General features: G+C 42.3%; 1 protein-coding gene across 1 annotated transcript in view; it reads right to left on the reverse strand.

Moving 5' to 3' along the window:
* Positions 1-9,302: 9,302 nt before the first annotated feature.
* The window catches only part of IRF4 (interferon regulatory factor 4), a 42,175-nt gene continuing 28,150 nt past the window's right edge, over positions 9,303-23,327 (reverse strand). The window contains exons 6-9 of the mRNA XM_040431965.1: positions 15,095-15,202; positions 14,014-14,367; positions 11,582-11,694; positions 9,303-9,666 (exon numbers count right to left, since the gene is read on the reverse strand). Of these exons, the coding sequence (XP_040287899.1) occupies positions 9,523-9,666; positions 11,582-11,694; positions 14,014-14,367; positions 15,095-15,202 (719 nt within the window). The 3' untranslated portion in view covers positions 9,303-9,522. The remainder of the gene's footprint in view (positions 9,667-11,581; positions 11,695-14,013; positions 14,368-15,094; positions 15,203-23,327) is intronic.

The raw sequence follows: 23,327 nt of genomic DNA on the forward strand, positions 1-23,327 counted from the left end.
CTGGACCATCTTTTCTTAGGCCTCTATGCTGTGCCGTTCTTCTAATATTCTTGCTAGAAGTTTATGGATAAAGGTACAGATTGGTGGTACCAGTCGGAGGAAGGGTGTGTCCCTGCATAGTCTGACACTGGCAGCACTGACTGGATAGTATCAGACTGTGTCAAACCGGTAACTCCCATCTGTACCTTTATCCATACATTTCTAGCAGGAATAAGAATGGAGAATTGGTTTGGGTTATAGTGGCTCAACCAGTCTGGATAGCAATGGTTTGGTGCTCACCCGCCAACTACCCCGTGTCGGATAAAATGAAATGCGAATGTGAAGAGGAGATTGGGGGCACTCGACTATCTGGCGCCAAATGGACACAAAGCTTATTACTTAAAAGAAATTGATTTATTCCTCATATATAAAACCCTACACCAGACCGAATGTCTTATTGGATAAAAAACATGGTATTACATAAAAAATGCATATACAATAAAAAGTATCAAATAGCAAATATAAGAATGAGACAAACATATAATAAAAACCTAATGGAGTTGTAAGAGGTAAAACGTATTTATAAAAATATGATATAGCCAAGATGAGTCACCGGTAGACAGTATATAATGGAATGGATAAAAAAATTAAAATAGCGGGGTAGAATACGTCTCTGATGGTAGCGTGGAACGCTATGGTCATCCTAGTTAAAAAATGGAATCTGTATAAACGTAATCGACTTGGTTAGTCAGTCCATTGCATATCCCACATGTCCCAGGGTTAGGGGAAAAAATGAATGAACACATGTATGTGCAACACAATTGTTATAAGATGTAAGATGTTAGTACATCATTATATGGCGGAATTAGTTCCCCATAAAGGTGGCGGTGGATACTGCGGTACTTTACCGGTCCTGGAGCCTTTTGTCTAGCATCTTGTAGTGGGCCGGCTGTGTTCGGTAGGACCTTCCGTAGGTCCGGTAATGGCGTGTCACATGTTGGCACGTATTGCGTGTTGTCCCACATGATCGGGTTGAGTCACGTGATATCTGTTGCCTTAGGGATGTCCGGACGCAACTTGAGAAGCTTGCTGCAAAAACAAAGTGTAGACTGTAGCTTGCGGGCTTCTCACTAGTATGTTCGCCAGTTCAAACAAGTGAGTTTGTGGGTCACTCTTTGCTGCAATTACTGCTATATACCAAACGCGTTTCGAGGCGAAGCATGCCCCTTCCTCAGTGGTCAGCAGTAAATGGTTTGTGACAGCTTTATATGTAGACCGTTATTAGCAAAAGGGGTGTATCCCAAAGAGATGTCAACTACCTGGAAATACTGGACTGGAATTCCAGCAATCCTTGTCAATGAAAAAGGTGGTGTTATGTTCTATAGGTAAATACATCATATAGTAAGATATTAAACACAAGGATAAAAAACAATCTTACCAAAAAAAGAGATTGAGGCCATCAAACAACTACAGTCCTCAAATAACATCACAATTAGACCCGCCGATAAAGGGGAGGGGGGGGGGGCATAGTTATCTTAGACACTACTGATTACGAACAAGAATGTATAAGACAACTGACTTACTCACTTATAACAAACTATTATTGGATCCTACTAAGGAATACCATCAAAAATTTATAGAACATTGCAATAAGGGACGTGATCTAGGCATCCTCACAGACAATGATTATAGATATATTGTTAATACTCCAAAACGTATACCTATTTTCTATTGTATTCCAAAAATACATAAGAATCTCACCAACCCCCCAGGCAGACCCATAATATCAGGTATTGGTACAGTCTCTTCCAATTTATCTCAATATATTGATCGATTGTTACAGTCTATAGTAAGGAAAATGCCGTCAGTTATAAAAGATACGACCGATATTATAACAGCATTAGAGAAATTAGATTTGAAAGAAAACTGGATCTTAGGCACTATTGATGTCACTTCCCTATACACAATCATTGAGCACTCACAGGGATATACAGTATAATGATGTACTAACATCTTACAACATCTTATAACAATTGTGTTGCACATACATGTGTTCATTCATTTCTTTCCCTAACCCTGGGACATGTGGGATATGCAATGGACTGACTAACCAAGTCGATTACGTTTATACAGGCTCCATTTTTTAACTAGGATTACCATAGTGTTCCATGCTACCATCACAGATGTATCCTACCCCGCTATTTTTTTTATTTTTTATCTTTAATCCATTTATTATCCATCCCATTATATACTGTCTACCGGTGACTCATCTTGGCTAGATCATATTTTATTCTTTGAATACATTTTACCTCTTACAACTCCATTAGGTTTTTATTTTAGGTTTGTCTCATTCTTATATTTGCTATTTGATACTTTTCATTGTATTTGCATTGTTTATGTAATGCCATGCTTTTTATCCAATAAGACATTCGGTCTGGTGTAGAGTTTTATATATGAGGAATAAATCAATTTCTTTTAAGTAATAAGCTTCGTGTCCATTTGGCGCCAGATAGTCGAGTGCCCCCAATCTTCTCTTTACAGGAATAAGAATGACACAACAAAGAGTCCTAAGAATCCAGAATTATTATTACATGGTGAATGCAAGTAGTTACTAAAACAGACATGTCAGGAGAGGTGACATCTATCTATCTGTCTGTCTTAGGGCTCATTCACAGGACCGTATGAATGGGTCCGCAAAGGTTCCAGAATTTTGTGGAACTGGTGCAGACCCATTCATTTCAAAGAAGCTGCAAAGGATGCAGACAGCACACTGTGTGCTGCCCGCATCCGTTGTTGCGTTCCATGGCCCTGCAAAAAATATAGAGCATGTTCTATTCTTGTACGCAATCGCGGACAAGAATGGGCATTTTCTATATAGCCCTGGCAATGTGCAGTCTGCAAAATGCATCTGTTCAAATTTTGCCTGTTTTCCTTCTAGGGCTCATTCAGATGGCCGTATGTTTTTTGCTGTCTGAAAATATGCAGATCCCTTTTTTTGCGAACAGCTCAGCATGTCCACAAAAGAATGGATTTCATTCAGGATTTTTGCGGACCCATAGACTTCAATGGAGCCACGTCCTGATTTTCACTGACAAGTATAGGATATGTTTTATTTGTTTTGCGGGGCATGGAATGGAAGAAAAGATGCAGACAGCACATGGTGTGCGGTCCGCATCTTTTGGGGCCCCATAGTGAACGGGTCGGCATCCAATCTGCAGTATTGCAGATTAGATGCAGAAAGCAACATACGGCCGTCTGAATGATCCCTTACTATAAGGCAACCGATGCTAAATTGTCTACTCTCCCGGATTGCCCCATGAGGTATCACCTGTGAAATTCTTGCAGAGTAAGCTAGTTGACACCATTTGAAAGTCTGATCAGCAGGACCGTTAAGCTGTTGCAAGGATACCCTGTGGCACGGAAAGAGATGTTGGGTACAGTAGTTGTTATGGGAGACACTATGGGAGAGATTTATCATCTCCCTTGCATCAGAAACGTGGCTTTGTTAGGCGTTTTATTTTTAGGAGCAATGCTTCTAGAGAAGAATACAGCTGTAATACTGTACTGTACTGGGTCAAAGAGAAGGCATCTTTGCTATTCGTAAGGGCAGATTGGCCATAGACCATACAGGGAAATTTCCCAATGGGTCGATGCCCAAGGGGCCACCTGAGCCTTCCTCACGGCAAGCCAGTGGAAGTTTTTGGGGAGGTATTTTGTGCTGCTGGGAGTATTTTGTGATGGACAGTGGTATTTGGCTCTGTTGGGATGGTATAATGTGCTACAACATGATATTGCTGGCCCTGCCTACTTGTTTTGGCCCTGCCTTCCATCAATTTGGACCCTTTTAGTATTTTTTTCCAGGACCACTTTAAGTTCCCAGTCTGCCCCCTGGCTATTCGCCCATGTACAATTGGGCCCATTGAAGCCTATGGGTGCTGGATCACAGATCTATGCCTCACATCTCCATAATACGCCTATGTGCTTGAGGTGAGGACTAAGACCATGAATTCCGTTTGAAACACTTCAAACCACATCTACGTAAGAGTACATCAGCTATGCGCTTCAACACATTTCCCCTTTATTATATATGCGCACACTGGAGACATTGTATGTTTATAGTTTTATTCCTTTTTTACCTATAAAAATACAAATTTCAAATAGGACAAACAAATTTGGCATTACATTAAAAATAAGGGGTTATTCTCAGGTTAAGTAGAAATGAAAATTCAGAGATCGTACATTTTATACATTCATTATATGTAAACATGATCATTTGTATACCTGAGCTTATATCGCATAAAAAAATTAGACTTTGCCTAAGCTAGAAGCTCAGGCAAGGATTACCAGTATAGCAGCATTCTTAAACAGAACCGGTCACCACCCAATGCAGCCTAATCTACAAACATCATATTTTAGAGCAGGAGGAGCTGAGCAGATTGATATGTACCGTAGTTGTTTGGCTAAAGATAGAGTAAAATTACATTTTTTTTTTCATTTAACTCTTTCTATGGTTAGGAATCCAATGGGCAATGATTGACACTATCTGTGTATGCATGATGGCTGTCAATCACTAAGTAATACTACCCCTTGAATCCTAAGCCCATAATCAGCAGAGATGTAAATGAATTCATTACAGGTTTTTTGTTGCCACAAATCTGTGAATCAATCTGCTCCGCTCCTCCTGTCCTAGTGTCAGGGAGCATGGCTCTGATGTCTGGTTGTGCGTCCCCACCATCTATAGCCCTTTATATGCCCCTAGGGTTTCACAAGCCAGCAATGCTAAAGGTACCCCTGATGACGCACACAAATTTCTTGATATCAATGTGCAGAAATGTAGGGTCAGTCTAGGCCAGGGATCAGCAACTTTCAGCACTCCAGCTGCTTTTAAACTACAACTCCCAGGATGCAAACATTCTTGGCTGTTCCTCTAACTCCCGCAGAAGGGAATAAAGTTTCTGAACTGCTGGAGTGCCGGAAGTTGCTGATCCCTATTCTGGGCTTTATTATAACACTAAAGCTACATTCACACGACCGTATGTGTTTTGCGGTCCACAAATTGCGGATCCGCAAAAAAAACGGATGACATTCCGTATGGCATCCGTTTGTTTTTTGCGGATACATTGTAACAATGCCTATCCTTGTCAGCATAACGGACAAGAACAGGACATGTTCTATCTTTTTTGCGGGGCTACGGAACGGACATACGGATGCGGATAGCATATGGTGTGCTGTCCGCATTTTTTGCGGACCCATTGAAATGAATGCATCCACATCCTATACGCCAAAAAAAACTGAACGGACACGGAAACAAAATACGTTTGTGTGAATTTAGCCTAAGGAGGAGATTTATCCTCCTCCTAGGCCTTGGATTTGAGACTTTTTAAATGCCATGGCAACTTTTTTAGTCTCAACTGAAAAGCGAGCAGGGTGTGGGTGGGGTCATCGGCCCTGACACATTAAACAATATTTACACCAGAAACTGGGGTAAATAATTACTATAATCTCCGCTAGAGCTAGAGTGAGCTGGAGTAGATTTCAATTTGGCACACGGACTGCCGGAGGAGGCATTTCATTTATGACAAGGCCTGCACTTTGTCATAAAGTACCGGTAAATGCCTGCTCAGGAAGAGCAAGGACCATCAAGAACAGTGCAGCACATGCCCATCTTCATAAATCAGGTCCTAAAAATATGATTTTGACAAAAGGCAAAGTGGAGTTGTGTGTGAATGTTTGGTGGGTCAGCCATATGTGAGGGGACAAAGAAAGAATAAAAGTTAATTGTCCCATTCAAATCACCGTTTTTCAATACCCTCAATACGCCTTGAGTGATTCTTGTTGGATCTCAATACATTATTATTTTAATGGGTCAAATAGAAAGTATTGTGTAGTGAATAACTTTATTTATATAGAGCCAGAAACCCCGTTCAAACTCATGCTATTTAATCTACAACGTAATATTACTCACAAAAAAATCTACTTTTTAATATTTATTATTGACATGATTTATAACACACAGTTTAGTTTTTATCATTAGGCCTGATGACAACTCCCTGTAAGATATCAGAATTATTTTGGAAAATACATAATTGGCTTTTTCATTCACAGATTGCAGGGGGCACCTTCATCATTTGGGTCCCACAGCAATAGATATTCCTGCTAGTCTCATGGTTATCCCCATGGGTCCATGGTAAAAGAGTGCCATCAAACAGTGGATGGTCCTTAAAGTGGTTATCCCGTGATCAATGTAAAAAATGAAAATAAGACATCATATAGTACATAATACATTTCTAACAAACAGAACCAGCCCTGTACCTCACATGGATCCAGATATGTCACCATTCATTGCTGCAAATGCTTTGCTAGATTCATATCAAGCTGGCAGCTTAGGGGGCGTGCACTTTTCAGGGGACGTGCCCTTTCTGCTGCAGCTGGTGGAAGTTGAAGGATGGAACTGAGCATGTGCTTCCATCTCAGTGAGCAGGACAGAGAAAAAAAAACAGCAGGTGGCGCTATAAAGATACAATTTATTGAATAACTCAGTGGCTATACTAAATTTTTAATTAAATGCAATTACAAAAGTATTCAGATCCAGGTGCTGGTTTGAAAAATGTAGAATATTTTTTCAGCATTGACAACATGTTTCCCAGCAGAGAATAAGAGTAAAATGTGTAGGAGCATGTGCTTAATTGTCACTACAAGTACAGGAAATGAATATTTGTGAGATATTATATCCCAAAACTTTACATCTGCGAGATGTGTATTCCGAAAGCTTGCAAAGTCAGTTCCACAAGTTTAAAAACGGCTATTAACTTTACCATCAATATGTGTACTTTTTTCCCCAAATGTTAGCATTGTCTAACAAATACATAGTTTCCTCAAGTCTTTGGCAACTTTAAAAATCATGAAATACAATAGTACATTTGTCAGTGATGATATAAAGGCCTCATTTATGCTAGAGTTATTCTAATAATTTTTATTTACATCTTTTATATGTCTTGCAAAAAAAAATAAAAAAAGAGGTTTTGCTGATCACCCGATGGACGAGTGAAATGCTTGTTCATCGGGTGAAGCAGTAATTCATGCAGACACCTAAATCATCATTTCTGGGCAGAAAATCATGCTGTCTAAACAGCACTCTGCTCTGCACAAACAATAATTCTGTATGGGTATGAGCAATAGCGATCGCTCATCCCCATACGGTGGAGGGGATTACTGCACGTAAATGCAGCGCTTCACCTCCACTGACGAGCACTTCCTACCCGATAATGGGCTGCTCACTCAGGCCGTGTAAACTGGCCTTAAAGGCTCATGCACACAACCGTGTTTCTTGTCTGCATTCGATCCACATTTTTTGCAGGTCAGATGCAGACCTATTCACTTCAATGGGGCCATAAAAGATGCGAACATTACACTGTGTGCTGTCCACATACGCACATCCATTCTGCAGCACCTGCAAAAAATAGAACATGTCCTATTCGTGTCCGTAAAATTATAGACTATTCTTTTGATGGCAGAACTTACCGTTCTGCAAAATGTGGAACGCACGGAGCAGGAATAATGCCTATGGCCGTGTGCATGAGCCCTTAGCCTTTGTCAACCACAAGCTGAAAATTAAGCTGTGGACCAGGACATGACTGGGGTGCCTTTGTTAATTGAAGAGTATGAGACATTTGTATATCTTGCCATTTAAAGAGGACCTTTCATCTGGCAAAACATTGTGAACTAAGTGTCATGATATGTACAGCGGCGCCCAGGGATCTCACTGCACTTACTATTATCCCTGGGCGCCGCTCCGTTCTCCCATTATGTCCTCCGGTATGTTCGGGGACTTGGTTATAGTAGGCGGAGTCTGCCCTTGTTCTCCTGGGCGTCTCCTTCTCCCAGGCTGTGGCGCTGGCCAATCGCAGAGCAGAGCTCACAGCCTGGGAGAAAAAAAACTCCCAGGCTGCAAGTTCTGCGCTGCGATTGGCCAGCGCTACAGCCTAGGAGAAGGAGACGCCCAGGAGAACAAGGACAGACTCTGCCTACTATAACCAAGTCCCCTAAGTCTCCGCCTACTATAACCAAGTGACCGAACATACCAGAAGGCATAGCAGGAGAACGGAGCGGCATCCAGGGATAAGAGTAAGTGCAGTGAGATCCCTGGGCGCCGCTGTACAAATCATGACACTTAGTTCACAATGTTTTGCCAGATGAAAGGTCCTCTTTAAAGCATATTTAGATATATTGTGTTTTAGCTGGACAACCCCTTTAATAGTTCTGTTTGTTCTTGTAAAATGATCTTTATATCTATTTAGATCTGTTACATTATAAAATGATCCCTATCTCCTGATGTGTACTTAATGGTGAAAATATTTTGAAAAAATATCTTAATCATATTTTAGCATTATCTTAATAAAATGAATTTGATACATTTGCAGTCCCACATAACTTGTGAAGAATAGGAACATAATTATGAGAATCCATTATTAAAGGGGTTGGTTGGCCACTTTCTGGCTACTTTTGACCAATGTACATGTAAGATGACTACATGACACTTACTAATAGAGCCTTTGTTTATTTTCTGTACTGTTTGCTATATTTCATAAATCATGTTCCCTTGCTGGGCAAATCTTCTGTGCAGTTGACACAGGAGACCTATTAATAAGCTAGCTGCTGATGGAAGACACATTACTCAACCTTCACTCAAATACACCACTTCTTCTATCTGCACTTGCAATGTTGAGAGTTCTGTTCAGGTGTAGTGTATTTGAATTGAGGAGACTGAGTGATTTACCTGGTCACATGACCCTCCATTAGCAGCCATTTTATGGAAAGGACCTCTGTGTGGACAGCACAAAGACTTGCTAAACAAGGGAGAATCCCTTATGAAATATGCAGAATATCAACAAAAACTATATTAGCAACTGCCATATAGTCATCTTAGAAACACATTGATCAACAGTAAATGGAAAGTGGTCAACCCCTTTAAATTATACTTCACAATTCCAATTACAGTGTTAGATCTATAAAATATAAACTGCATAAAATAGACAAATGTTGTTATTAAAATGAAGATACATATTTTAGATGACACCAAATAATAAATAGACCCTCAAACACAACACAAAGGGGCACATTTATTAAGACTGGCAATTTAGATACCGGTCTTAATAAAGGCCCATAGCTGGCGGTGGATCCGCCAAAGTAATGAAGAGGTGCAGGCCTCTCCATAACTTTGGCACATCCAGCGCCAGTTCTAAATGTAAAACAACTTCCAAGCTGTTTTACATTTAGACCATTTTCTACGCCCATGCCACGCCAACAATTTTAGACCTGGCATGAGCAGGGCAAAGTCGCCTGAGACACGCCTAATTTAGGCATATTTCAGCTTAATAAATGACCCCCAAAGTCTTTATTTTTCTTTTGTCAGTCAAACATGAACTGCGGTAGTTTAACAACTGTACATAGTTCCGCAACAGTAGAAATTGGCCCCAGTACTTTTATCAACTGATGCGTTAATGAGTTTAATACAAAGTAACCTACAGGTTCTAGCTTGACAATTTATTCCTGAAGTGGGACATGGCGAATTGGTCGATGATAATCTTCTGAACTGCTGATAAGATCGGAATATTCATAGCCTCTCATAAAATGTCCTCCATTTTGTTCTGCAAAGCCAATTAGCTGTCTTGCAAATACAGGCTCAACCTGGAAAACAGATAACACAGTCACACCCTGCTCAGGGGTAAAGAGCATTAAAAAATTAGATTCACCTTGTATATACTCGGTCCTTGGAAATATCTGATCTAAGGCGCTTCCAAAATTTCATCTCAGGTTGGCCTCATTTCGTTTCTCATGTTGGTGTTGGTGACATGTACAAGAACAAGCTTTCCCTCTCTACAGGCACTTTTTTGACTAAACATCCATTAAATTTGGATCATTCATATTAAGGTCTATACATGTGGTATTGCCAAGTGCATGGCATATGGAGTACCTTCATGTCATACTATGGACCCATATACACCACCATATGGTGCCTCCATTAGAAACAAAACTGTGTACTTCTTTATGGAACCAGAGTCTCACAAAGATGCAGTAGAGGCCCATTGTGTATGGCTATGTTACAGATCCATAAATAAGAATCTGTACAGCACAGATCCATAGTACAAACATGTGCATAAGGCCTAACTAGATCTCAGCAGGACTGACAGCTATCTAATGTGTATGGGGTGTCCAAAATTTAACTGATGGCAGATGTCGAGAGAAAGGTAGATCGGGCTGTTAGATTTTAAGATGCCACTAGTGATGTCTGGCTGTACCACTGACAGCATTTCAAAAAGGTGTCTGGCAGCAGCTTTCTCACCTCTCCCCACTACAGATGTTAAATTGTCTCTGACTTTTCACACAACTTTTGTATAAATAGTACAGCTAACCTTCTCCCAGGCTGTGACGCTCTCCGCTGCAATTGGACAGCTCACAGCCAGGGAGAAGGAGACTCCCATTAAGAAACAGCGCCGTTTTCTGCTCCCTGTAACGATGAATTTACATACCAGGCGGGAAAAGTGAACAGGGGGCACAGCGGGCGAACGGATCAGCGCATACAGAAAATAGTAAGCTCTGTAATATGGCATAATATGGAATCCACTAGTTTTATCATAATGCCCGGACCAGTGAAAGGTCCTCTTTAATAGACCAAGAGGCACTGTCATCTCACTAAATGATCAAATTACAGCTGCACACAGAAATCTATGAATCTATGTGGGTAGGAGGAAGCGTGAGCTGCAGTGAAAGAGGTACAACCATGGAGGATGTAACAGCAAATACTAAGTGTTATATCACACCCCTAGTGCTTTACTCTCATCAATGCTGTTCATTACTTCTCTGTAATGTTATATATGGTGCTTCTAAGTGAATGAGTGAGAGTTAGGGAGCACTAGCAGGATTGTCTTCTCTCCATATGTACTGTATAGGATGCAATATAGCAGTTTCTGCCACTAGCTCAGGGACAACTAAAAAATACCAGATACAAGTCACTTAATGGCCAGAAATAGTGCTAGCATTCATGTATACGCACATGGTAGCTCATCCTGAAAAGTCATCTGAAAGTCTAAGTATGCTTTAACTGTTTAAAGAAAGTGTAATAATATTAACCCTAGGGCCACCCCATACATATTAGATACATGTTGGCTGGACCTGCCAACCATCTAACATGTATGGGTGACATATGATTCTACACTGATAAATGATGGTGGAGGATATTAGATTCTGTCATGTTGAATTTCAACATTTGATCCTTTTGTGCATGCGTATGGGGAGTGTCAGGAGAGATAGCTCAGGACCAACAGTTGTTGGCCGAATTAGCATTTGACCAGCAGCTACATGAAGTTTATGGCCAAACTTAGCCTTAAAGGGAACCGGTCACTGGGATTTTGTGTATAGAGCTGAGGACATGGGTTGCTAGATGGCTGCTAGCACATCCGCAATACCCAGTCCCCATAGCTCTGTGTGCTTTTATTGTGTAAAAAAATGCAGGTGACAGGTTCCCTTTAACATTGATGCTATCACATCACAAATTTAGGGAAATTAAAGAATTTTTCCTGCATTTTTTTTTTACAGAACGTACATGAGCTGTAATTAGTTTCCGTCCTCTCTGGGGGTCTGGAAATTCTTCCCCAAAGCACAAAACGATCTGAAACCTTGGAGCTGGACGTCCATGGTGAGCAAATGCCTGTAATTCTAATAAAGGCAAACATATGTCAACAGAACACTCTGAAAGTTAAGCCAATTTTTTAAGTAGTCTACTATTATAACTATAATATTTATAACGCATGTTACTCCAATCATATACAGAAAGAGTGTTTCAAATCTCCACACACAAGGATATACTGTATATCATAATGGGAATCCAATTCTACGTATTTTACAAGTCATTCAATTTTATCTGAAAACGTATAGCAGAGAAATACATAGTTTTGGACCTTTTTGGAAATCCTTAAAAAGAATTCTGGGAAAAATGTCATAAACCTATGCCACACAAATATTTCTTACCTTTAACAACTATGTTCAGCTTTTCAACTATTTTTATTATTGTTCTAGTACATCTAATATGAAAAATGGAGAAAATGTTTAACTAGTTTGTATTAAAAGCTTCCTACAATTTTGGGGGTGACTTATCAAACTGGTGTAAAGTAGAACGGACTTAGTTGCCCATAGAAACCAATCAGATTCCACCTTTTTTCACAACTCCTTTGGAAAATGAAAGGTGGAATCTGATGGGTTGTTATGGGCAACTATGCCAGTTCTACTTTACATTAGTTTGCTAAATCTACCCCTTTGTGTCTACAGCTGCTCTGCAGGTCTATGAATCCCCATGTAACATACAGTCGTGGCCAAAAGTTTTGAGAATGACACAAATATTAGTTTTCACAAAGTTTGCTGCTAAACGGCTTTTAGATCTTTGTTTCAGTTGTTTCTGTGATGTAGTGAAATATAATTACATGCACTTCATACGTTTCAAAGGCTTTTATCGACAATTACATGACATTTATGCAAAGAGTCAGTATTTGCAGTGTTGGCCCTTCTTTTTCAGGACCTCTGCAATTCGACTAGGCATGCTCTCAATCAACTTCTGGGCCAATTCCTGACTGATAGCAACCCATTCTTTCATAATCACTTCTTGGAGTTTGTCAGAATTAGTGGGTTTTTGTTTGTCCACCCGCCTCTTGAGGATTGACCACAAGTTCTCAATGGGATTAAGATCTGGGGAGTTTCCAGGCCATGGACCCAAAATGTCAACGTTTTGGTCCCCGAGCCACTTAGTTATCACTTTTGCCTTATGGCACGGTGCTCCATCGTGCTGGAAAATGCATTGTTCTTCACCAAACTGTTGTTGGATTGTTGGAAGAAGTTGCTGTTGGAGGGTGTTTTGGTACCATTCTTTATTCATGGCTGTGTTTTTGGGCAAAATTGTGAGTGAGCCCACTCACCCCACACATGAATGGTCTCAGGATGCTTTACTGTTGGCATGACACAGGACTGATGGTAGCGCTCACCTTTTCTTCTATGGACAAGCCTTTTTCCAGATGCCCCAAACAATCGGAAAGAGGCTTCATCAGAGAATATGACTTTGCCCCAGTCCTCAGCAGTCCATTCACCATACTTTCTGCAGAAGATAAATCTGTCCCTGATGTTTTTTTTGGAGAGAAATGGCTTCTTTGCTGCCCTTCTTGACACCAGGCCATCTTCCAAAAGTCTTCGCCTCACTGTGCATGCAGATGCGCTCACACCTGCCTGCTGCCATTCCTGAGCAAGCTCTGCACTGGTGGCACTCCGATCCCGCAGCTGAATCCTCTTTAGGAGACGATCCTGGCGCTTGCTGGACTTTCTTGGACGCCCTGAAGCCTTCTTAACAAGAATTAAACCTCTTTCCTTGAAGTTCTTGATGATCCTATAAATTGTTGATTGAGGTGCAATCTTAGTAGCCACAATATCCTTGCCTGTGAAGCCATTTTTATGCAACGCAATGATGACTGCACGTGTTTCTTTGCAGGTCACCATGGTTAACAATGGAAGAAAAATGATTTCAAGCATCACCTTCCTTTTAACATGTCAAGTCTGCCATTTTAACCCAATCAGCCTGACATAATGATCTCCAGCCTTGTGCTCGTCAACATTCTCACCTGAGTTAACAAGACGATTACTGAAATGATCTCAGCAGGTCCTTTAATGACAGCAATGAAATGCAGTGGAAAGGTTTTTTTGGGATTAAGTTCATTTTCATGGCAAAGAAGGACTATGCAATTCATCTGATCACTCTTCATAACATTCTGGAGTATATGCAAATTGCTATTATAAAAACTTAAGCAGCAACTTTTCCAATTTCCAATATTTATTTAATTCTCAAAACTTTTGGCCACGACTGTACAACAACCAAAATCTCTGTACCCATGTCCCCATCATTACCAATTTCATAATGTATTGGGAGTTTAAGATGGATACTAAATATGTAATACAATGATCAATATGTGATACGATAATATGTGAGACAAAATATACCTGTTAAAAACTGCTGAGTATCAAATAACTTGCAGGGCACATCTCGTTCTAGTTTATTGGGGCGATCGCTGTAAATGGACAAAGGTCCTTCCCAGTAAATTCTGCTCTGGCACAGTCTCTTGGCATATATTCCATCATGGGCCATCCATAGAAATACACCTTTCTCCAAGTGACTCAGCAGCTTCTCAATGTTTTTCCGCAGACTATTATCCTCAGGGTAAGGAAACAAGATTTGGTCCATGCGACTTATTTCTAAGCATTGTCCATGTGAAATCTTACATCCTTCTGGACTAGATGTTGTTCTCTCCCCAACCAGAGTATCTCGGTAATATAAACTGATATGGAGCCGGCAGTCTAAAAAGTAATTGAAAGTCAATTAGAATACAGCCTCTTTCACTTGAATGGGGTCCACAATCTGTCTGTTCCGCAAAAAGATAGAACAAGTTCTATTTTTTTGTGCAACGAATGCACGGAACGGAACCCCACGGAAGCACTCTGTAGTGCTTCCGTGGGGTTCTGTTCCGTGCTTCTGTTCCGTTACGCACTGCATCTCCGGATTTGCGGACCCATTCAAGGGAATAGGTCCGCATCCGTGATGCGGAATGCACACGGCCGGTGCCCCGTGTATTGCGGGCCACAATACGGCCACGGCGGGACAACGGCCGTGTGAAAGAGGTCTAATGCAAACTTTTCAACTATAATATGATCAGTGATGAACTGCATCAGAGCTGGATTTAGGTATGAGTAATGCAAATGCTGAACATGTGCAAGTTGGATGCATGACTGAGTCCTTACCATGTGCTACCTTCACAGCCCACACACCATTATTTTAATTTTCCCTTATGATCTATTTAGAGACCTTGTGTAAATTGGGGAAGTCAGACACAAGCTTTCCAGGCAACATGAATAGATGAGGGCTGATATCTTTTCACAGGAAAACACCAAAGATAAATTAATCTTGCTTAATTACACAGTTTATGAAATGTAAAAAATACCGCATAGGCATTGACCTATGCGTTATAAGGTGCATTGGTCTTACATTACACAGTGCAGCCCACATTTGTCGATTTGGACATCTTACCTGATAAAGCGATGGCTTCTCCGGATCTTAAGCTTGGTTCTATTGGTAGTCCAGCAGTTTGAGATTCTGATGGTGGACAAGCATAAAAAGAGCCAGTCACTTGATAACCTATTAAAAAAGACAAAGACTACATTAACTTGCTTAAAGGAGAGAAAAAAGACAACAGAAAGAATGTACACAGCACTCTGCCTAAAGAGCACAACTTTCTCACACAGTTTTCTATAGCACTTATGTGTTGGGGTTTACCCAGAAAGACCGTACATATGCAATTCCTAGGAGGTACCTATAGTGTATGAATCATATTCATGTCTGGCCTTTCAGATAGTAAATTTTTTCAGATGGTACAACAGCAATTCAATGAAATGGCAGGTACTAAAGTAGATTCTTAGTATCAAAGGTGGGCGGGTTTCCGGCTTCTCCCATCTGCACACAGGATCTTTGGAGCTTAGCCAGAGTGACCATTGGGTTCTTAGAGAAAACTTCAGAAAAGTCACGGCACTCTTGTTCTTGAATCAAAACTTAGTGTTTAATCACACCGAAAAAATACAGCAACGTTTCGACACACAGGTCTTTCTCAAGCTACATGTGGTTTATAAGTGAACTTCAATACATATATAGGTGTATCATTCAATCCGGATTGGTTGAGGGGTTGTCCCACAGAAAGGTCAAACCCTCCGCTTGCATATTCACCCAATCGTGTTCTAAAGTGATAACATTCAGTAGTATAACAGCATAACAATCTCAGCTGTGTACTTCAATTAAAACCTACCATGCACCTGAGTCGAGAATCCATCCAGCAGTATGCGTGTGATGAGTGGTGTCTCCCGTCTGTGTCTGCGCATGCGCAAGTTATGGAACGAGATTCCCGGAAATCACATGTTCGACATAGCGGTCACATGATCGGGAGTCCCGAAACCGCGCAAGCACCCTCGATCACATGACAAGTCATGTGATAGAGCGTCCCAACTGTATCCTGGCAACCCAAGGTCATAAACCAAAATGAATGTGTTGTAAAGGATACTATAGGGCCGAGGATAAGATCCATTATGGGAACGAAATAAGGTAAATATCAGTCGTGCCACTCATCTCACGCATAATGAAATCCAGAATATGAACTCAGACAAAATGCAAATAATAGCCCTTGTGCCAGCAACACTGGAACCAGCCAATAGTGGATACCTTATACACAGTTTGGCGCTGCAATGGCAATGGTTGTAACCTAGCTGGACTGTGTTCTGGGCGAAGTGTGGAATGGACCATAGTTAGTTACAGATCCCCTTCCATGCTGACAGAGCACCACCAAAGCCGTTGGTGGAGGTATATCGAGTGCATCTCAGAGGAAAAGGGGCAATATTAGGCTAAATAAAGTCACAAGGATCAAACAATTCAGCCCCATAGCAAAAGCCATATAGCCATGAGCTTAACCCCGCACAACGCCCTATGGTTTCCACCACCGGGATGTGCTGGGGAAACGCGCACACGTACAATTTTGGAAGGGGAATACTAGGGCCGACATACCCCCCACCCCGGTCAAGGGGAGGTGAAATATATCGGCCCCTGCCTGGTCTGGGCCCAGCTCCAAATGAAGAGTGCCCCTACCCTGCTTATTCCCAACGTTATCCTGTGAATGGCTTGGGTTCAGGGCCAGTCAGATCCTGTGGAATAGCGTAGAGTTGCCCCCATGGCGTCCCACAATGCCCTCCATCCATATCAAATGTGCCGCTCCTCAGGAGGAGAGGGGATCATGAAATTGGCAAAAAATGCCTAATGTCACTACAACTTAACTCTCCCAGTACACACATCCAGCACGAGCAAAAAACATTGGGTTCTTAGTCACCTTTCCAACAGATTACTTGGTTTGGTGGGGTGGCCAACTCTAGGAGAAGACCCAGTTATTCCTGACTTCTTCAATTTATGAATTATGGAGGCCATTGTGCTCTTGGGAACTTTTAGTGCAGCAGAATTTTTTCTGTACTCTTCTCCAGATCTGTGTCCCCACACAATTGTTTCTGAGCTCAATAGGCAGTTCTTTACTCCTCATGCTTGTTTTTTTGCTCTGATAGTATGTTTAGTTGTGAGACCTATAGATAGGGGGGTATCTTTCCAAAGCATATCCAATCAACTGAATTCACCACAGGTGGATTCCAATCAAGGTGTAGAAACATCTAAAAAAAATGATCAAGAGAAATGGGAGGCCCAACAGAGCTAAATTTCAAGTGTCATAGAAATGGTTCTGAACACTTATGCCCATGTGAAATTTTTTTAATAAATTTGCAAACATTTCTAAAATTTTGTTTTCACTTTTTCATTAAGGGAGACTGAGAGTAGATGAGGGAAAACTTTATTTTTTTTATTATAGCACAAGGCCACAAAATAACAAAATGTGAAAAACTGAAAGGGTCTGAAGACTTTCCGAATGCACTGCAAATCTATTGTGTTCATAAAGAATAGTGTTCGCTAAGATGTTCTATTTTGTCACTACAGATGCCTCTGCATAAAGTTTCAATATTATACTTGAAAACAGGAAGTTGCGTTAAGACTGGAGAACTGGAAGCAGACCTCTTATTTCAATGTAGGAATCTGTCTAGACAATAGATTGACTGTGGCTATAGAGGCAAGGAGAACCTTTTTTTTTCCCCAGACCCAGTCCTCTCACCTAGCCAAACCACTACCCCGCTCTGCACTGATGAAAGGCAAAACCCATTAATTCAGCTGTCTGCGGATGGTCTCTTTTCCTTATGGAGAAGATTCTGGTATCCACTGGCATGTTTAAAAAGCCTGTTACCAGGTTGGACTCAGGCAAATTACCCCAGTAGGTGGCATTAGAGAGACAATTTTCCTTCTTCCTGCAGGAGAGCTACTATTTTTACAATATAGATATTAATTGTTGAAAGGAAGTAGAAGAACAATACACCTAATGTCATTGTTGTTAGTGTTCTCAGAAGGTTAGAGGATGGCATATCAGAGGGTGAGGTGATTCCAAAATTAGTGGCATAAACATCAGCCAAGGAATGGGAGTTGACTTTAGGGAAAGAGAACCAACAAGAGAACATATGGTAGAAGCCATTTCTAGCTAATAGAAGCGTTCATAATACCTATAAAATAGTGTCAGCCATAGTGTCAGTATATACTAGTGCCAACCACAGTGTTCAAGTTATACATTTAGTATTAGGCATATCCAATGTCTCTTGCCTCATTGTCCCTGTTTTTCTACTAGCCACAGTGCCTATAATAGATTCAGGCACAGTGCTTTTGCAACTGTGCCAGCTACTCAGCATTTATTTGTATAGACTTTAGATCAGGGGTCAGCAACCTCCGGCACTCCAGGTGTTGTTAAACTACATCTCCCATCATGCACACTTGCTTGGCTGTTCTCTAAACTCCCACACAAGTGGAAAGAGCATGCTGGGAGTTGTAGTTTCACAACAGCTGGAGTGCCGAAGGTTGCTGATCCATGCTTTAGAGGAACATTTATGGTTTCATGACCTCCAGGAAGAGTTAATCCTCCGTGCCTAACTGTGATCATCTCTTTTACATACAGTATGATGAAGTGGTTAACCATAGAAATAGTTATCTTGTACCCTTAAAGTCCATCTAGTGCAGCCCGTGATTCTGCAGCTTTTATCCAAATGATATAAAAAAATTCCATGTGGTAAAAGTAAATTTTCCTCATCTCAGGGAGTCATCCTTCCTGACTCCAATCAAGTAATCAGAATAAATTCCTTGATCAACAACCCTTCTCCAGAAATCTAGAAATTATACTGTAACTAGAGATGAGCGAATCAAAGGTGACGAAGTAGACCGTTACGAATTTCAGGAAAAATTCAATTTGCACCAAATGCAAATTTCCTCGTGCTTTGTAGTAACGAATTGCATTTTTCCTAAAATGGCTGCTGCACGTGTGAGGACATGGAGAAAGGAAGGCGGGATCACCCATACTGACATGCATTTAGCCAATCAGCAGCCAGCCAGGCCTGTGATGTCACAGCCGTATAAATACGGCAGCCATCTTAGAGTCTGCCATTCACCAGCGTACTTAGTGCAGGGAGAGACGTGTCTGCAGGCTCTATGGACAGTGATAGAAAATTCTGCTAAAAAAAAAAAAGATTTACAAGTGCAGAGAAAGATTATTCAAGGTGTAGGGAAAGGATAGGGAAGAATAATTCCACTGCATTTCTGTTGAACAGGGTTTATTCAGGGAGGTGACAGCCTGGGTAATAGGAACATTGCAGCACTGACTGGGGACCCAAATTGCCATTATACAGCTCTGTAATTCCAGCAAACCGTTCTTATTAGGGTGCAAGTGCTGTATGATACAGGCATTAATAGGGGTTATTACAAGGAAAATTTCTAAGTCTTATTTGCCCTTGTGTGGTGCACTTATCTGTAGTAAAGGCTCTTGTGGGGTGTTTTAGCGGAAAAAGAAAAAATACATTTGCCTCTCTACAGTGCATTTATCTGTAGTAAAGGCTTTTGAGGGGTGTTTTGGCGGAAAAAGAAAAAATACATTTGCTGCTCTGCGGTGCAGTTATCTGTAGTAAAGCCTTTTGTGGGGCGTTTTAGCGGAAAAAGAAAAAATACATTTGCCGTTCTGCGGTGCAGTAATCTGTAGTGAAGGCTTTTGTGGGGTGTTTTAATTTCCTTTTTATTTATTTCATCTAACAGTATGTCAGGCAGAGAAGTGCCAGGCCCTGCACAGTGGAGTGGCAGAGGCCTAAATGTTTCTGCCGCAGGCAGAGGTGGCACCAGAGTAAGGGGCCATGGCAGCAAGGGTCACTTCGAGGGGCCTGAACTCCCAGTCTCAGCTAGTGGTCGTGTCGTGACCAGCAACCCAGCGGTTCTTGAGTGGTTGTCTCAATCTTTGACTTTGCCAAAAGTCAGTGGGTTCGTCAGACACAACCCTTAGTTGGCATGGCACTGGAGCAGGCCCTGCGCCCTCACCTGTCCTCAACCTGCCTGGGCTCAGCTCCACTATACAGCGAGGACTAGGTACTAGAAGACAGTCAGCAGCTACTGCCCAACCAAGATCTGGAGGAGACATCCGCCGCTTCCTCCGCTAGGCGGGCAAGTAGTGATGAGGAGAGTTGGCGTGGGAGTTGGTGTTGCGAGCGGTCAGGCTCCTGACCCAGAGACCGTTGAGGAGGACATCAGTGACGTGCAGACAGTACTCGATGATGATGATGTAGCTGATCGCACTTGGTAGCCGGGTGACGAAGGGGCTTCATCATCATTGGGAGAAGAGGGTGGCAGCTTGCCCATGAGCCAGTTGCGGAGCCAGCAAGTCGCTAGCATGGCCAGGAGTCATCAGGGTGGCAGCAGTGGGAGGTCGGGAGCCAAACATGCCAGGGGTAGACCACCCGCTGCCCGGGAAGTAGCGGTGCAGGGGTTCAAGGAGGCAGCGGCGGTAGCATTCAGTCAGTGCGTAGTGTTGGTGGTAAAATCACCTACTCGGCAGAGTGGCAGTTTTTTATAAAGCCGCCGGAGGAGGTGAATGTGGTCATATGTAGAATCTGTGGGCAGAAGGTGAAGCGTGGCCAGGGTGCCAATGTTGGCACTATGGCCCTGCGTCAACATATACAGCGTCACCATGCAATGGTCTGGGAGAACCGTGGCTCCGATGTGGTGGTCCAGCCTGCTGCAGCAACTGCTGCATCACCCAGTGGCACGCACCTGGTTTCAGGCAGTCAAGGCTCCACCACCTCAGCCAAAGGGAGCTGTCTGTCATTCCCATCATCTGCTGGTCCTGCTCCTCCTGCTCCTCCTACTCCTCGTCACTCATTCCTTCAGCAATCGATCACCGAAGTGATTGCCAAGAGACAACACTATGCGTGCACTCATCAAACAGCGTAGAAGCTCTACTTGTATAAGCGTTTAATAGAACAGGGTCTGTAGACATCTATGTGGAATCAGCTGATGACCGTGTAAAAGGATTGCGCTTCTTCTTGACACTAACATTCACCTGTAAGGTTGAGTTCATACATGAGTTATTTGGTCAGTTTTGGCCCTGTAACTGCCCAAATAAGTGAAGTGTGCAGTGACTCTAAGTGTGACACCTGTCATCTGCATGTCATACAGACTCACAGTATAACAAGCAAAATCCCTATGCATGTTACTGCAAGGAACAGTGTTCTGCACCAATATAAAGGTTCTATGCAGCAAGGAAATGGACGTTTTTTAACGAAATTCGCTAATTTATTCGGATCGAACTGAATTTTTCCCAAAAATTCGGCGAATCGGCTTATCGATTTTTTTAAAAATGTGCTCATCTCTAACTGTAACTTGTAATATTATATTGTATTCAAGACATACATTCAGGCCGCTATTGAACTCTTTTAGTGAATTCACCATCACAACCTCGTCTGGCAGAGAGTTCCATAGTCTCACTGCTCTAACAGTAAAGAACCCCCTTATATGTTTTATGCACCACTGCCCAGAACTGCACAATATGGGGGGAATTTATCAAGCCTCCTGTGCCAGGAAAGTAGCACAAAAAGTCACACATTTTTGTATGACTCGTTTTGCACAAAAATTTGCAACTTTTTGCCTGTTTACACTGTTTTTGCACTGTTCTAAAAAGTGGGCTGGGTATGGGTCATGGCATACTTGGCCTGTCAAATTGACCATTATTTTCTCCAGACAACTGGCTTAAAATACACCGGTGCATAGACATCTTAAGGTGTGCCAAAGTTAACAGGGTTTTCCAAGACTTTTATACTGATGACCTATCCTCGGGATAGGTCACCAGTATCTGATTGGTGGGGGTCCAATACATAGTGGCTGTACTTGGCATCGCAGCTCAGCCCCATTCACTTCAATAGGGCTGAGCTGCGTCTAGCCCACGTGACAGATGCACGTCATCACATGGCCTAGACTAATTTGCGAGAAGGCTGCGAGCTCCTGTGCCTTCTCTAATTGCTGATCAGAGTCTCTGTAAACCTTTTTAAGAAGCATGTACTTCTTAATCAGGGCCGTCTTTAACAAGGGGCAAAAGGGGCAGCTGCCCTGGGCCCAGTTGGTCCTGGGGGGCCCAAGGCAGCTCCCTCTTGAGCCCTGCTGGCCACTGCCCCAGGTGTCAGGCTCTCAGCTACACAGGGGGGTGCTGCCATGCCATGCCTGCCTGCCGGCACTCCAGGCAGCGAACTGTGAGAGCTGTGATTCTCTTAGGAGAAAGGACCTTAGATGACATCATCAACCTGTGACCAGTAACCTAGCAATATTACTGGTCACATGGCTATGAGGTAATCAAAGGTCCTTTCTACCAGGAGTGTTGCTGCAGGAGAAGTTTGCCTTAACTGTGGAGCTTTTTGTGTGAAGATTACATCAGGAAAAGGTTACAGGGGCTGTTATACTAATATACTGTAAGCTACTGTATACTGTGGGGTGCTGTATACTGTGGGGGGCTGTATAATGTGGTGTGCTATACTGCTCTACTGTATACTATGGGGTGCTGTATACTGTGGGGTGCTATACAGCTCTACTGTATACTATGGGGTGCTGTATACTGCGGGGGGCTGTATACTGTGGGGGGTGTATATTGTGGGGTGCTGTATACTGTGGGGTGCTATACTGCTCTACTGTATACTGTCGTGTGCTGTATACTGTGGTGTGCTGTATACTGTGGGGTGCTATACTGCTCTACTGTATACTGTGGAGTGCTGTATACTGTGGGGTGCTTTATACCGCTGGGTTGCTGTATACTGTGGGGTGCTATACTGCTTTACTGTATACTGTGGGGTGCTGTATACTTTGGAATACTATACTGCTCTACTGTTTACTGTGGGGTACTGTATACTGTGAGGTGATGTATTCTGTATAGTTTGGGGTGCTGTATTCTGTATACTGTGAGGTGCTGTATACTGTGGGGTGCTGTATACTGTGGGGTGCTATACTGCTTTACTGTATACTGTGGGGTGCTGTATACTGTGGGGTGCTATATATTGTGGGGGGGCTGTATATTGTGGGGGGTTGTATACTGTAGGGTGCTGTATACTGTGGGGTGATATACTGCTCTACTGTATACTGTGAGGTCCTGTATACTGTATAGTTTGGGGTGCTGTATACTGTGGGGTGCTGTATATTGTGGGGTGCTATACTGCTCTACTGTATACTGTGACGTGCTGTATACTGCATAGTATGGGGTGCTGTATACTGTGGGGTGCAGTATACTGCGGTGTGCTATACTGCTCTATTGTCGGGTGCTGTATACTATATAGTATGGGGTGCTGTATACTGT

The sequence above is a fragment of the Bufo bufo genome, chromosome 5 (genome assembly GCF_905171765.1).
Source record: "Bufo bufo chromosome 5, aBufBuf1.1, whole genome shotgun sequence".
In the NCBI taxonomy this organism is placed as follows: domain Eukaryota; kingdom Metazoa; phylum Chordata; class Amphibia; order Anura; family Bufonidae; genus Bufo; species Bufo bufo.